This window comes from Zosterops lateralis (assembly GCF_965231275.1).
Source record: "Zosterops lateralis genome assembly, chromosome: Z".
Classification (NCBI taxonomy): domain Eukaryota; kingdom Metazoa; phylum Chordata; class Aves; order Passeriformes; family Zosteropidae; genus Zosterops; species Zosterops lateralis.
Window position 1 is genome coordinate 18149951 of NC_139800.1, and position 16700 is coordinate 18166650.

Consider the following 16700-nt stretch of genomic DNA (forward strand, 5'->3'; position numbering starts at 1 on the left):
ATGGAAGTCCAAGTTATTCCTCTAGTAAATTTAATTGTTTCACCACAATGTTATTTGCAGTCCCTACCCTATAAAGCAGTATGAGGCAACTTGATATGATTCAGGGTGATCTTTTTGATGAGTAGGTACTCTGGACCCCAAAGCAAGTCCTACACTCTATAGCATGCAGGTTGCTTTAAGAGGTAAATCTAACAAGTGCAAGCAAAGCCTAAGACTGCAATTAAAGATTTTTAAATTATACCCCAGATGAAGGTAAAACATCAGTAATTATTTTCCAGTACACTTTTTCTAACTAGCCTTCAAATCTGTGAAGGCAGATGCAGTTTGAAGTTTAGACTGTAACAAAAGTTTATACAAACATCTTGGTAGTAGCCCTGGCATTGCTATCTTACTGCTTTCAGCAGTTTTCAAAGCTGCAGATGGATCAGTATTTAACTGTATTTATTACATATAAAATATTTCAAACATGGAAGGCATTAGGACTATTAATATTTATTCAAAAGCCTTCTTCAGTGTTGTACTTTGGTGCTTTTAAACAAAACAAGGAGAGTCTTGTGTAACAAACTTTATCACTATTTCTTCAAATGCATTATTCAGAAAAATCTACAAATTCTGCAAAACAGCAAGACAATATAACTATATTTACACTAAACACACAAGTCCAAATTCAGCTCTCACCTATGTTTTCATACGTACAGTATTCCTGATATGTAAAAGCATTAAAGAAAAGTAAAATTATAGCTTGAGTTTTCCAGTTGACAACAATGTTGTTCCAAGTCTTAGCAGAGTTCAACAAACTCCAGAGCTGTATTCACTTCAAGTGTAATCAGTTTAGGCTGAGCTGCTGCCAATCTGGAGTGAGCAGACAGCATGTAACCTGAAGCTTAGAGTCTATAAATCGAGGAGGAATGCCGTATAATCTCATCTTCATGGCCAGTGGAGCTGTCCCTCACAGTGCACGGCCAAGCAGGCTGGAGTTACCAAATCTTGTGCTCTCCTGAGAATATACTACTGTGGAAAGAAGATCTAAGAAGCAAGTATGTGGTCTACAACAGGTGACTTGGGTCTTAAGCTCATGGGGAACAGACTTCAATTAAAGAAAAACAGAATCATCTGGGCTGAAGGGAGCTTGCCAGTTAAAGACAAGCTGAACAGCATTGTGGGAATAACTGATTGTTCCATGGGCAGTGAACCTAACTGCTGGCCATTTTCAGCAGTGCTATTCCAGACCAGCTCAAATCTCTTCTCTGTCAAACTACCAGGTTTCATGCAGTTCTGAGCCTAATAAAAGGCTAGAAAACCTTGCCTGGACAGGAAAGTCATACACCGATAGCTGCCACCTAAAGAAACTGAAATAAGGCAGCTAATAAGAGAAGTCAACAGGCATTCTAGATGCAAACCTAGTTAACAGGATGGAAATAGTTAACAAATGAAAACTGAAAGGTAAGCTGAGATAAAAGTCATCATGAAACAGCAGTGTTCACTAAGATATATCAAATTTCAGAAGTCCTTAGTAGCACCTAGGATAACAGATAAAAGTAGAGAAGTAGAGAAAAGTCATTTGAACAGCAATGGTTGCAAACAGCAGACACATGTTAGGCAAGTTACTCATCCTTCATTAACTGTATTTTGCTGCTTGAAATTACAAAAAAGATATAGATAATATTTGCTAAGCAACAGTATATGGCTAAAACAGAAGTTTAAAGCCATATTCCATAGACCAGAGTAATTTCATATATGAAAAATCCATTTGACAAAAGACTGAGAATTCAAATGCGCCTTAAATGCAAAACTCTGTTTCTGAAGATTTGAAATTACTTCACTGAAATAATTAGACATAGATCTGCATTGAAATTGTCCCTAAATAACTTATCACAGAGGTCAGTTTCTGATGGCACCAAATATTCTCTAGGATATCTTTTAGAGAGTAGGAACACTAACTTAACCTACTAGAAGATGAGAAAAAGAAAACTTGTGAGAGCAATGCTCTACAGTAAACCAGCTGTTAACCAACCATAACCCAAGCTGCAACGACAAATCATAAGTTTTGTGACTGCTAAATTTCAAGTTTGGCTGTGATTCTGCTTCTAAAAGAAAAAAAAAAATGAGAGTACGAACACCTGTTGCTGGAACATTTAATAACACTGACCTCTCTTGCTTATTCTTACAGCCCTACCTATCACATTTGTGATAAGAAAACATCCAAATAACAAAAGCATTATCCGTTTCCTCTTCCTTGTTTGTTATTACATAGAAATCAACTGGTATCTTGGAATAATATAAGCATAGAGTTAGTTATGTCTTAAAACACAGGGTATTTTTAAAGGTTACTCTGCTCAGGTGTATTTCCAGAGAGTAAAAAACTTTTTAAAGACTTCCTAAATTCCAAAACTTTTTTCACTTTTAGGCAATGTATTAATGTTGCAATTTCTGTTACTATCACCTTTAATGCTGTTCTGTACATTTATTCAACATATTGCTCGTAAAATGAAAGATCCTTGCCTTAATAATTGTATTTTCCAAGCAAGTCCAATAATGTGGCAAAAGAACTCTAAGAAAGATAAAAGACAGTGTTGACCGCACACTGTACCTGTATCCAAACTTTACCTAGAATGGCAAGGAGTACATGCAATGTAAAGGGAGTGATCATTCAGGAATATTTGTGGGATATTTAAAGTTCAAGGCAATGTATAGCCATAAATGAAAAAAGATAGCTTGTGCAAGAAGATGTCTCAAGTTAGTACCAACATTGACAAAAGCTTTGTGTCTACACTTTAAAAAACAGTGGAAAGTTGATATAAATTAATTAATTAGTCTCAAATTCATTAAAATTGAAATTATCTGTTATGCAAACTTCAGAATTACAGCAGTTCCATGGAGAAGATAATTGCTTTTCTATGTTTGTCTTTTCTTTTAATATAATTTTGTTCTAATCACATGAAATGTTGGAAAGTTAAAGAACTGAGAATATCATATATATAATAACTGAGAATTCCCATATAGATAATCTGTGCACCAGACTTAATCTAGTTTAAAAACTCGAATAAGTATCTACTTTAGCTAAATCTCTAGGCTAGCAGTATTCATTCATACAATTACAGTTAATCACCAGATTACTGATGGAACTGACAACTTTCTTACTCCCTTCTGCAACTAAAAGCTAATAAATGCTTAACAACCTGTAAAAGCCCAAGAAAATTCTTATTCGTCTGTAATCCCAGAGTAACGAAACTATTTGTTTAAATATGAGGCTAAAAAAACCACCCCAACCCTGGCCATAAGATGAAAAAGAAAGAAACAGTGTGGTATTACATGTTTCCACAAGCCATCATCCGAAATATTTACAAGGAAAATAAAATTAAGTGAGCTACGGAGATTTATATGTATCCACTAATAACTGCATAAGTGGGCATGAATTTATACAAATTAAGAGGAGTTTTCAGATTATTCCATAACTGCTGTGTCTAGGCTCTGGCTCATTTCAGTGTGCAAGCCAACCAGCTTGTTTCTCTCATGTTCTGATGGAACTGTGTAATTTTCTTATGTAGTTTTTCCTGAGTTCAGCATTGTGTCCTTGAACAATGATATAAAACACACTGAGACTCCCTGCTGGTAACCTGTGCATCTGCAGTCTGAAGTAAGAAATTTACAAATAGCCTAATAACTGTGTATTAGAATATACTATCATCAAAACCTACTTCTAGGCTTTTTAAAAATGTTTAGCATATTTGAATGTCATGTATAAGTCACACATATATAAGAATCACCTCTCAAAATACTTCACTTGAAATAGCAATTCCAAGAGTCTTCATTTGAATTACTTTTTACTTCAGACTACTACTACAACCTTAGTCACGTGGAATCAAAAGAAACTGTTACATATAAAGACTATCCCTAAGTGAGTATTTTAGTTATAGCAGGTTAACATAAATATGGATTTAAAATATTTGAAAAGCATTTACTTAAAACATATTTAAAATGTATCACTTTCATTTGACACCACAAGATCATTGCAAATTTTGCTTATTAGCTTCTTTATGCATCATGAAAGCTCCTGTTTCAACATACCACCCAGAAAATGCCACTTTCATTCCTTACTTTATTTTTAAACTGTATGCAGGTGGCAACCATTCACTAAAGAGACAGATTCATGTGAATTCTACAGATACCTTATAAAATAGAGTCCACAACTTGCAAATACTCATTCATTTGGTTTATGAATGACTGTTTTCTCTAGAGGAGGTGCAAATGTTATCTAGAGCCATACAATACAGTATTAGGGTTCAACAGTACATTAATATTGCTCATGTGCTCTCTCGTGTCCTCTTCTCCTTCAGGCTCAGATCCTGCCATTCAGTGTGCCCCAAGGAGCACAACACACATGCTTCAACCATTAGTTTCAGCACCTTCCAAACTCCTGGATGATTAACTGAAAACCCTTAAATCTTTTCTTGCAAGCATCTTCAAAACTAGCTGGTGGTTCTGGCAACCAGGTTTGGAGTACACACAGCCTCTCCACATAGAAATACCCATCATGCGAGAAGTCCCTGTTTAAGAGCCAGCTATCACTTTGCTTTACTGCTGTGTGACATCCAACACAGATTAAAACCAGGAAGAAGAGAAAGTGTTCAGCTTTCCTTCATAGCTTTTCAGAGCATCCCTGGTATCATCTTCCCACATCCATACAGGATGACCCTCTGAAGGGTCTCATTTTGGTGTTTAGTGTCAGGTCTATACTTCTCCACACACTCCAGTTGTGGCAGGTCCTTTTCTCAGTGTGAGGATTAAATCACAACTTCTAGATATACAGATAGAATCACATTCCCTCTTAAAAGTTTCAGAGCAGTCACTGTACTTAAGGTAATATATTCTTACATCAATGTCTAGTAAAAATTTTAGAACAAAAATAACAGGAATCTATGGCAGAATTTCCAGAGCTTGTCTGCACTGTATACAAGATCAGCAGTGCACTCTCAGGAGAAAATACAAAAAGTAGATGTTTGCACCTTTTCCTCTTATATGCAATACTCTAAAGCTTTTAATTTCTCCTCTTAAGAGTATAGATGGTCTTGCTAAATTATGTCAGGGTGTAATATGTCAAGGACTATGAATGTCAAAGTACAATTAGAGTACAATGTCAGGAATGCCAAAACTGGGTACAGGCAGGTCTCCTGCCCTGTAAAAAGATTGTTTCAGTACTGAAAGACTTTTGTTTTGTTTTGGGTTTTTTGGTGGAGTTTTTTTGGGTGTTTTTTTGTTTGGTTGGCTGGTTTTTTGTGGTGGGTTTTTTTTGGGTTGGTTTGGTTTGGGGTTTTGAGGGGTTTGTTTTGGTTTGGTTTTGGGTTTATTTTTTTGTTTAAAACCATAAATATTCATACCCAAAATCTCTATGTACCAGAGCCACATAAAGCTAGACTGGGCTTTGTCTCACCATCTTGCTCGAGAGGGAAGACTTTATGAACAGTTAACTTATTCATATGAAGATCACACAACTCCAAACTTAAAACCATTGCAAAGGTATTGTACCTTGAGAATCCGCACCCTTCATTTTCAACAGTAATGCAGCATGAAATTAGATCTTAATTATTTACTGAATAACATAAAGATATAAGGAATATCTGGCTACATCTGATCATAGGTTCATTTAGCCCTGTATTCAGTCTTCAGTCACAGAAATAATGATGCTTACAAAGTCTGTCTGGTCATTACAGTTAATGCCCTTCATTTCACCTTACTATCCACAGCTCTCATATAGAAGGTATTACAATGCCTATTGCATTTTCTATCTGTTCATGGGTGTTACTAAACACAAATTTTCTCATCCCTTTTTAAACTTGCCTTCATGCCCTCCTGTGACAAGGCATTCCAGAATAAATCTGAGCAGCACCCAATATTTTCTAATTGGTCTAAACTTAACAATATGCACTTTCAAGAGATACCTCTTAGGTTTGGTAGAGGTTTTCAAAAACAACAATTCCACATTCAGCTCACCTATCATCTCGAACATTTCACAAACTTTGATCACATACTGCCCTACTTAGACCTCTCTTCTGTAGAATAAAGACTGCCAATCTTTCAGTCTGATCTGAGAAGCCCACAGTCTCCAAAGTTTAAGTTTTTTTTATAATTATATTGTTTTCTTCGTATGCAACATAAATCAAGTTTTTACACAGACTCTTCAACAGTTTCAAATTTTGGCCAGCATTTCACAAAGTGCAAATCTACCGGCCTGAACAAAAAAGCCAGCTTTACAAATTGATGAAATACAGTTCTTCAACACCTAAGTGTCAGGTATAAATACTGGAATAAATGTAAAAATATTAGACTGACAGATAGACACAGTTGTAACATTTAATGATGTCTGTAACTCATTCTACGCAAAATGTCAAATAAGCACTATTAAACGAAAAAAATCTGGTTTCTAGAATGCTTAATATAAATTGCATTTACTTAAAATTCGGAAAACCTGTTTCCTTTAAGCATAAACCAACAGAAGTTTCCACTGTATCTTGCTGACAGAGACCATTTCTTTCTTTAGATTAAAACTCTCTGCCTTGACACCTAAAGACTCTAATATTACTCTCCTACACAAAATACTTTCTAAGAACACCATATTAACACCATCTTAGAGAAGTTATTTTTCCTCATTCAAAAATTACCACCAAAAAGAAGTCAGAAACTCACGTGCTACTGGTTAAAACAGCTGGTATAATTCCAGCAACTGCTGTCAGCTAGAACCATTAAGATTAGGAAAAGATGCTGAAGATCATCAAGTTGAACCATTAACCTAAAACTGCCAGATCCCCCATAAAACCATATCCCTAATCTCTTCCAGGAATGGCAATGCCACCCTTTTTCCTGGGCAGCCTGTTCCAATACCTAACCACCTTTTCAGAGAATTTTTTTTTCCCAATTTCCAATCTAAACCTATCTTGGTGCAAATTGAGGCCCATTTCCTCTTGCCCTGTCTCTTGTTACCTGAGAGAAGAGACAGACTGACACCTGGCCATACCCTCCTCTCAGGAAGTGGTAGAGAGTGTTAAGGTCATCCCCATGGGGGAAGACTAATTTTAGTCTCTTCTTCTCCAGACTAAAACAACCCCAGTTCACTCAGCTGCTCCTCATCAGGCTTGTGCTCCAAATTTACTAATGGAACACATATTTTCAAAGGTGTGCTACTCACTAACTCAACTTACCTTCACACAATATGGTTAATGAAAAGAACATTAAGGCTTTTATTTATCTCTTTGAATTAATTATGCTTTTGAACCTGGCTAAACATTCCCATGACCTTCCCTACTCAGCCTTTTTAGTTCTATAGGCTCAGGGTGGGTCAGCAGTGCCCGGGCAGCCCCGAGGACAAAGCCCATCCCAGAGCCCCGAGCACGGCACAGCCCGGGCTGGGGATGGCCCCGCTGGGCTCAGCCTGGGGCAGCCTCAGCCGGGGCCCTGCTGGGCCCTGCAGGTGGAGAGGGATGGGAAGGTCCTTCAGTGTGTCCTGGGGAAGGAAACAGAGCTGGAACCTCCTGCGAGAAGTAGCTGAAGTCTTTGGGCTTGTCCACTTTGGAGAAAAGGAGGCAGAGGGGTGGCCTCACAGCTCCACACACCTTCATGAGAATGGGAAGGGCCCAGGGAAGTGCTGGGCTCTTCTCCCTGGCACCCAGGGGCAGGATGCATGGGAATGGTTCAGAGCTGAAGCAGGGAAAGTTCAGACAGGACACTGGGACGCATTTCTTTAGTGAGAAGGTGGTCCCAGACCAACACAGGTCTTCCTGGAGACATGGTTGATTGGTCAATGTCCTTTACAAAAGGCTTTAACTTCTGGACGGCCCTGAACTGGGCGGACAGTTGTATGATCATTGTCGGTCACTTCCAACACGAACTATTCTTTTCAATTCTTGTTCACAGCTCCAGTCTCTTAAGATGAATTAAACTTTACTGATTAAACTTGAAGACCTTTTAGTTTCTGTTGTTATTAAATTTCACAGACAGAATACCATCTTCAAGGCCTGTGGGGCAAATTAATCAATCCAAATTGTTTCTTTTCCCAGGACATCCTGTAAAGACCTGCCACTAGCATGAAGCAAAATGCAGTGAGTTTTAAATAATTTTGTTGTGATTTTAGCCATGTAGCATTTGTGAAAATGCAATTATGCAACCATTAATAGTAGTGTTTATCTGATTTTCTCTTACTTGTCCAGACCATTTTAATTCACAGCAATTCAAGCATCAGGGATGTACAGAGTCCATTTTTTGGTATATTAGTTAAGGGACTTGATTAGATGGGAGAAAATAGAACAGTATTTCTAAAACTAAATTTCTCCATAAAGCACAATGTAGTATTCAGCTTTTTCTCCTTCTGTCATGGTCTTATCAGAAACTGTGAATTTTCCTCTTTAAGAGGAAATAATATTTTCATGTACCCATGTAAACCAGTAAGTCAGCCCCTTTTAGGGGAAAAAAAAAACAAAGTATGTTGTTCAAAGCAATTGAAGTCTTCTTTTAACAGTGGACCACTCCACAGATACATCAGTGGGAAAATACAATCCTTAATGTCATTCTTGAGTAAAGGAGATTGCATATTTGAAACATCAGTAAAAAATCATTCATGAACCTGCTACTGACAGCTGCAATAACTTAATAAACTCAGATGCCATGCGACATTTTGCCATTTGATTCTAACCAGAAAGATCAAGACTGAAGCCACAAAATAATTTCTAGCAGTCTATGACACTTGTCAAACAACATCCATTAATATTCAGTCACACCTGAAGTGAAACTTGCAACTTCTAACAGAAATCTTCAATCATCCCAGTGAATTCAGTTACACTGAGTCTCTCCACAGGAATTATTCTACTCCAAAGGAATACTGGGTAAAGTAAAATTTTGTCCAAGAATCTTTGTAAAAATAACTAATCAACAACTTTCATGAAACATCATTTTAAAAAAATTAAGTTACTGAACTAAAATAATACAAACAAAATACATTTATTACCTACAGGCAAAACAAATATAATATTTGCTTCCAGATCTCACTATATTAAATATTTACTAAAGATTAAAAAGAATTATATTTGAAGTAAATTAAGGCACAGTAAAACACAAAACTAAACAAGCCTCTTAAAAAACACTCATTCATAGATCTCAATACTTACCCATCATTAGAACATGTCAAAAATTCTTCCTTTATCTTTGGATGCCAACAGCCTGAATTGAGCATTGCTGTGTGACCCTAAAGAAATAAACATAGAGGTCTTATAAGGCCTTGTAAGCTATCTTACAAGGTTTTACAACTTTTACTCCAAATCCTTCAAGTGGAATCACATGGAAGCTAAGGGACAAATCAGACCCTTCAGACCTTTCTGACTGACATCAGAATGATTTAACAGATTGCATGTACTCTATTCCATCCTTGCTATCATTTCTGAATTAGCAAACCCCTGGCATTCTTTTACTTTCTTCTTTCTTTCAGAAAATGGCATAGACTCACACTTCTTTTTCTCTTAGGAGAACTATAATGCAGAAAAAGGATGAAACAATAGGCATCACTACAGTGTCACACAAACTTTTTCAAGCTAAAGAAATAACAGTAACAACCAATGTCCACCTACACTAGCCAAAGATCCTGTTGGAGAAAACTGAGGAAACAGAATTTGAGAGCCAAGATGAATTTAATCTCAGATGAGTTTTTCATAAAACACTGAAGTTGCAAATTGACTAGTCAGTTGTCTTCCTTTAAGACTGAACAAACAGAAGGTGAGTGCTTTATGCAAAGTAAGCAATTGCCATTATGGTGCCTATGAATATAACGACATCACTGGACTAGAAATTGTCCAGTTGGCTTTACTTCTTTGAAGTACAGGCACGTGTTCATTGACTATGTTCAAAGAGAAATTTGGAAACAATTCCTGCAAGGCTGGAAGGCCTTCAGTTTGTTTTAAACACAAATAAGGAGAGAAATACTGAAAAGTTAATGAGGCAATTAAGCAAGTATTTTAGCCTTTTGACTGCTGGACCACAGTATACGGGAATTTTAGACATTTACGAGAGAAAGAAAATCTAAATTATTTTTAAGCAAACTAGAACTAAAGCAGATGTTACTTGATGGTTTTATATATGTATCACTAGCCAAACAAAATAGTCATCTGACAAGAACAGCTTTAGGCAAAACAGCATTTATCCTATTTATTTGGAAATACACTTTACAAGAAATAAGTAAATCAATTTTATCATCAGTCTGAGCTTCAGATTTTATCATTACTTTTTAGGCTTAAGCTATTTTAAAAACTGACCTGAATTTAAATCATCTAGGTAAATAGAACCATTGTATCAGTTTATGGAAATACAAGGACAAATTGGTCAAAATGCAACCACCTGTGGTTGAAGCACGTCAAAATTATGAAAAAACTTGCATTTTTGGCTACCATTAAATATAGACACATTGTTGCTTATTAGTCCTACTCTCAGAGCATGCAAGTAAACAAACCCCAGCCTCTGCCTTGAAACCTCCAGCCCCTGACTTTACCTTCGTGTTTGTCATATCCACAATGTACTGGTCTCCCTTTATGCATTCCATTACTGGGAAGCCATCTCTGTCAAGAACTTTTGCCTGAGAGTTACCAGAGACAACAAGAATGACATCTCCCGTGCTGCTATACTGTAAAGACTTGATTTGGTGACTATAAAGAAAGAAGAAGAAAAAAAGGAGAAATAAAACATTTCAGTTAACGTTCCTGTAAACCTACACTAAAACTGAAGTGTCAGTAAAATGCCATTTCTAGCAAATATATTTCTTTAAGAATGCTATTATAGCTCCAGTGGAAAAACAGTATGTGTCAGATTTAACTACCCAGAGCTGAAAATCCTTTTTCATCTTCCCAAAAGTAAGTTAGTATTTTAGCATTTCGGTTTTTACACAGTATTGACTTCAAATAATTTTCTCAACAGTAACTATTATCTGTTAAATCTGTCCTCAAACCATGAAGTGCCACATGAAACACTTAAAATATTGTAATACTTACTTTAAAAGTTCTGCATTGATCAATAGTAATGTAAACTCAGCATAAGTTTCTTATTCAAAAAATGTTTGGCAGAACTGATTACATTACAATTCAAAAGCCAAAAATTGCTTCAAGCACCCTATTATGTAATACCAACTGGTAGTCAAATTGGACTGAGTATTATAAGCTGATTTTCAGTAGAAAGGAGACAGTCAAATCTGGGAATTTACAAAATAGATCACAGTCAATGTCTGAAAAAAAGACATTCTGATCCTCAAAAGCAAAAATGAATACTTCCTCAGAAGAGAAGATGGCCAGATACGTTGAGCTCAGAGGAAACACTGAAAGAAATTACAGGAAACCCACAATAGAAATTATCTCTAAAGTCTAGAATATAGTCTGCAGACAATTGATAAACCTAAACTAAAGAATACATTGGATTCAGTTTTTGCAGAACAAACATCCTAGGAATTAAAAAATTTTCTCACTTGTACTTCCAAGTGCTCTTGCCGAATGATATAATTCATACAAAGCTCAAAATATCCTTTAGCTACACCTGAGAACTGTATACAGAATAAACCTACTTATTAGGTTATATATTAGGTTATATTTCTCATACTCTAATGCTGAAATTGACAAAAGAAAACAGCCAACATCTCCGAAGCACAGGTTCATATTCTACACTTATCACTCTTAAAATGTAAGAATTAAAACCAAACATTTAAAAACTAGACTAAAACATATTTTTACTTGACGCATGTCTCATGCATGAAAAGGATCTGTCCACTAGGTAATAACAAACAGCTCAGAATTAAAATCTGATTTCTGAAAAGACATAATACCCAGAATACCTAAAGGCCCACATAGTCTTCTGAAAAAAACCTTGTTTTCAGACACTGAAATACTAAAAATCAAACTACAGGCATTAATACTATTAACACTGTTCATAATTCAAACAATGTCATCTCATTGCTTCTTCATGCTTCTGCATGCTTCAGTTCTGTATCAGCATGTCTGAACAAAGTTTTCTTTCACCTTAAAATTTTTCCCAGTAAGAAAGAGCAACTGATTTTACAGCAACTAACACAATGGAGCATAACCAATAATTTATCAAATCAGTCATGTGAAAAAATTACTTTTAGAGAAAAGATTTTCATAACCTTTACCTAAAGAAAAAAAACCAAACACAAATCCATTCCTTCTTGACTGTGCAATATGACTTTTAAAATCATATCTAAAATCACGCCTATAAGTAGAGTATTTGCGAAGTCCCAGAAGTTACCACTTTTCGGATGTTTACTGGAACATGACCAAAAGTGAGGCCTCTGCAAAGGCAGTTCTTCAACAAAATATTTTTGGTTCTTACTAATGTTGTAGCAAAAGTCTTGGGAAACTTATAAAAACAGTTCCTTTTATTAGCATTAATCTCAGTAATTTTGGTTTAAAGCTGCCTAATGTGCACAGCACGTACCAGGACCTGCAGAACGGAGCTATATATATGGCCAGAATCACAACACACAAATATTTTCTACACATATAACAGCTTTGCCTTACACTTGCTTTTGACTTTAACACCAAGGTATGGCTTCAAACTACTAGTTTTTTGTCAGGCTGAGTTTTTTTTTTTAACTTTACACCACAAATCCAAGGAGAAATTAACAGAGTAACCTGATATTATGCTACAAAACAGAGCCTTGACAATATAGAATTCATCTCAGACTCCTTCATTTTTAAAATGCAATTAAATTTATGGCTCCAGATCTGGATTTCTACTAACACCTAACGTTTCTATACCAGAAGTCCTCAGAATTCTTTGAAATTCAAGTCTGTGAATGCTAATAGCCCTTCAATAATAAACTTCATAGTGCAAAAAGTAATATAAGAACATATATAAACCTGGACTCAAGTTATATAATATTCCACATAGTATTCACTAGCTTGTCTCAATGTCAGCATGAAAGAGCTTGAAGTTGAATCTTTTTACCAGACAGAGATAGGGTTCCAGTTTTATGTCTAGAAAGAATACGGAAGAAGTATATGAAAAATAATTTTTTAAACCCCCAAAATTAGTTCATGAGACTTGCATCATAGATGTAATTTCCAAACTTCACACCAGTCAAGTGTATTTCTAATATTACTTCATGTTTATGTTTCAAGTACTTTATTTATATATCCAGGTACTCAAACCACAGGAACTTCACAAAGAACATTTATGAAAAAATACTTGTGAGATCCTTGCAACATACTAAATGAACAGTGTTAAGAATAACAAATATTTTAAGTTCATATTTTACCATGAGGTTTTTGCCAATACCAATTTATCTGAAAGCTATTCCTGTAACAGGACATTAACATATAGTCCACTTGTGGTTTATATACACTATTTAGGTTTCTCAGCATTATTAGCTAAGTACTACTAAATTTGAATGCACTCATCTGGTAAACTTGTAATGCTTCATTAGCTGAACTTCCTACTATGGGAGTAAAGACTTTCTGCTCAGTTATGACAGAGGAAGGACAATACCATTTATATCCTGCTAACTAATCATGTAAATGAAACTCGCGCCAGCAAAGTCTGAATGTCACTTTACATTTGAAAACTTTTATATATTTATTCCTAAGTGGCATGTTTACTTAATTATGTTTTCAAAGTGTCATTTGTCATCTTATAATAAGAAGTCAAGGTCTGTCAAAGAGACTGGAATTACATAATACATTAAACCACGCTTGTTATTTTTCTGATTTTTCACACTTCAGAACAGTAGAATTCCTTTCTATTTCACTCCTCTTCAGTTAGGACTATTCAGATAACAGTCCCAACTTCATCTATCTTTCATTATCTAGATTTTTGGCATATCTACAGTCAGTTATATGCATTCTAGCCCTCCAAACTGACTACTCAGCTGTAGCTTTTTAAGATAGTAATGCTTAAAAATTGACATTCTAAGTACTACTTACACTGTATATAATAAAAATCAATCCCTTTTTTAATCATGCCAAAGTACCTTATAAACTGTACCACATAAATTAAATGAACTCACTTTACTTACTTTTGAAATTGCCAGTGAACAATATGGATAGTATGGAAATAGTTCTCTAAAAATGCTTCCTGCATTTTCTTTTTAATTTGCATACATAGAAACATAGAAATTAACATAAATAAGTATATTTTTTCTTTAAGAAAGACAGTATTTCACACTATGTTGTTATTCAGTCATCACTGCAATGCAAAGGACCAATGCTTTCTGAAACACAGGACTTCGTGAAAATTACATAAATCACTCTTCCCTCCACAAATCCTGGTAGTAACTAGAGAGGTTCTCCACAACAGGGTCAATTGTTTTGCTTCTTCTCTTAATTAGTTTATATAAAAAAGTGTAAGTTATTACACTATTAGATTTTATAGAAAGTGTATTCTATTAATGTCAGTTACAACTATGATAGTCAACTTGTCTTTGTGAAGTTTTCTGATGTGCTATTAACAATTGCATTGGCAAATTCACCTGTAGCTTTCTAAAAGGGGAAAATATGCAAGCCACTGTAAAAAGCAGGAAAATTAATAAGTAGATAACTACTTAGGTTCACATTCCTTAGTACTCAAGAGCCTTTTAAACAAGATGTCTTACAAGGCTTTTGTGTATTCTACCAGGAGCTTAACATGGGACATTAAGTGCACAAGGCAGTCTTCATGCCTACCATTCACAGGGCTGGAGTGACCGAAAAGCTTGGAGAGAGGCATCCATTCCAGCAAAATCCCAAAATTTTACATCATAATCATATCCACCAGTTATCAAACGAGCACCTGAAGGATCCAACCCCAAAGCAGAAACCTGTAAACAAAAATATTATAACCATTCAAGCTTTTTTTTTTTTTTTTTACAATTCTTCAGGGTGTCACCAAAACATAAAATGCTACTAAAGTAAAAAAAAAAAAAAAAAAAAAAAAAAAACACAAAACCACAACCCCAAACAAGCCTAAACAACCTAGTGCACTGGTTTCTTATTAAAATATCTTTGTTTTGGTGTAATTTTGAAATTCCCCTACCTTGAATAAAGTCTTAGTACTTTTGAAGAAGTAGCAAGAATGGAAGTAAAAATTACAAAGTCTGAATAAACCAGTGAAGACAGCTGAGAAATCCTAATCATCTCATTCCAAAATGTGGCTAAGTTCCAAAAGTAAAAACAATATTAACAATATTTCTAGGAAGGTAACAAAATCGTGTTTAACATTCACCAGTTTAAAATTCTAACTTTATTCGAGACAGCTCATGTGCATATACACATTGCTTAGTTAAATTTCTCTTCTGGAAAAAAAAAAAGAGAAGAATCAAATAGGGTGGTATAAACTTGGAATTTTTTTCAATCACACATTTTTAAAAAGATACTATTGTAACAAAATAAGTCAAAATAACTTCTCAAAACCCAATTCATTTATATACAAAACCAGCTTCTCAGAGCTATTCAAAATTTTGAGGAAAGAATGCTAATGCTTATTACTCTCATCCGTTATTCTCAAATCACAAGATCAAGAAAAACAGCATCTTACTGAAAATCTGTTTTAATTCTCTATTTGAAGAATGGTAATGTTCTATAGTATAATAAATAGTATTTCATATAATAAAATAAGTAGTAGTGTCCAAAACACTACATGGAGAAAGAAATAAGGTAACAGAAGATATTTCACCAGAAATTATATAAAATAATTATTTAAAATCATTTACCTTCAAAATTATTTCACTTCCTTTCGCATTTGTGAAAATATTGTATCTACTACTATGATTTCAAACATTAATATAGGATTAGCTGGACAATGTGCTAAATTAATTTAGATATCAAGAGATTAATTCTCAAAAACTTAAGTCATCTGCCTAAGAGAGTACTGAAAAGTTTTATCAAAAAATATAAAACAAGAGTATTTTTGGAATTACTCAAAATTACACCTAACCTGAAATGTTAAAATGTCTGAAGAAGTTTTAATTAAAAAATAAAACTCAGAGGGAATTCATGCTTACATTTTAATGGAGCCTATGGGTAAAACCTAGACCAGCAGATTACTTTTAACAAAAACAAAACAAAAAATATGGGTAATCCCACATTTATAAGATAGATAACCATCACATTGAAAAATCCTTTCCGTAAGAAGAAAGAGCATCCAACACAATAAAATAATAGTAGTAGTAGTAGTAGTAGCAGTAGTAGCAGTAGTAGTAGTAGTAATGTTCTATAAAATGCCAGGAAAAGCATTTGAAGAGATAAAAAAAGAAAATTCTCAAGGGAAAAGAATAATATTATACTTCACCAAGAACATCTGACTTATACAAAACCATGGGGGTAAAAAACCCCAATGAAAAAAACCCCACTGTATACAGGATAAAAGACAAAAAACTCTTCATTTCTGAGTGGAGGGTAACACCTGAGAATAGTGTCATGACTACAGGTTAGCAACACTAAATGTCTTAAGTGAAGAAAAGAACTCGGAGGAATTACTTTCAGATGCCTAAAATTGTATTAAAAAATCTAGAAATGCATGTACAAAAATAACAGTTTTGCACAGAAGACACTTACCTACATGCATCTTCTTTACACATACACACAAAAAGTACTGATAGGAACTATGATTTAATGCAGACACACAGTAATGCAGACACCACCAAAGAACTTTCCTCAAAGATATAGCAGTCTACTACTGAACTTTTTTTC

The 16700-nt window shown here is 34.9% G+C and overlaps 1 protein-coding gene across 1 annotated transcript in view; it reads right to left on the reverse strand.

The window, feature by feature from the left end:
- The window catches only part of WDR70 (WD repeat domain 70), a 125709-nt gene that overhangs the window by 73358 nt on the left and 35651 nt on the right, over positions 1–16700 (reverse strand). Inside the window, exons 7-9 of the mRNA XM_083884482.1 lie at positions 14697–14830; positions 10526–10679; positions 9156–9232 (exon numbers count right to left, since the gene is read on the reverse strand). Coding sequence (XP_083740608.1) covers positions 9156–9232; positions 10526–10679; positions 14697–14830 — 365 coding nt within the window. The remainder of the gene's footprint in view (positions 1–9155; positions 9233–10525; positions 10680–14696; positions 14831–16700) is intronic.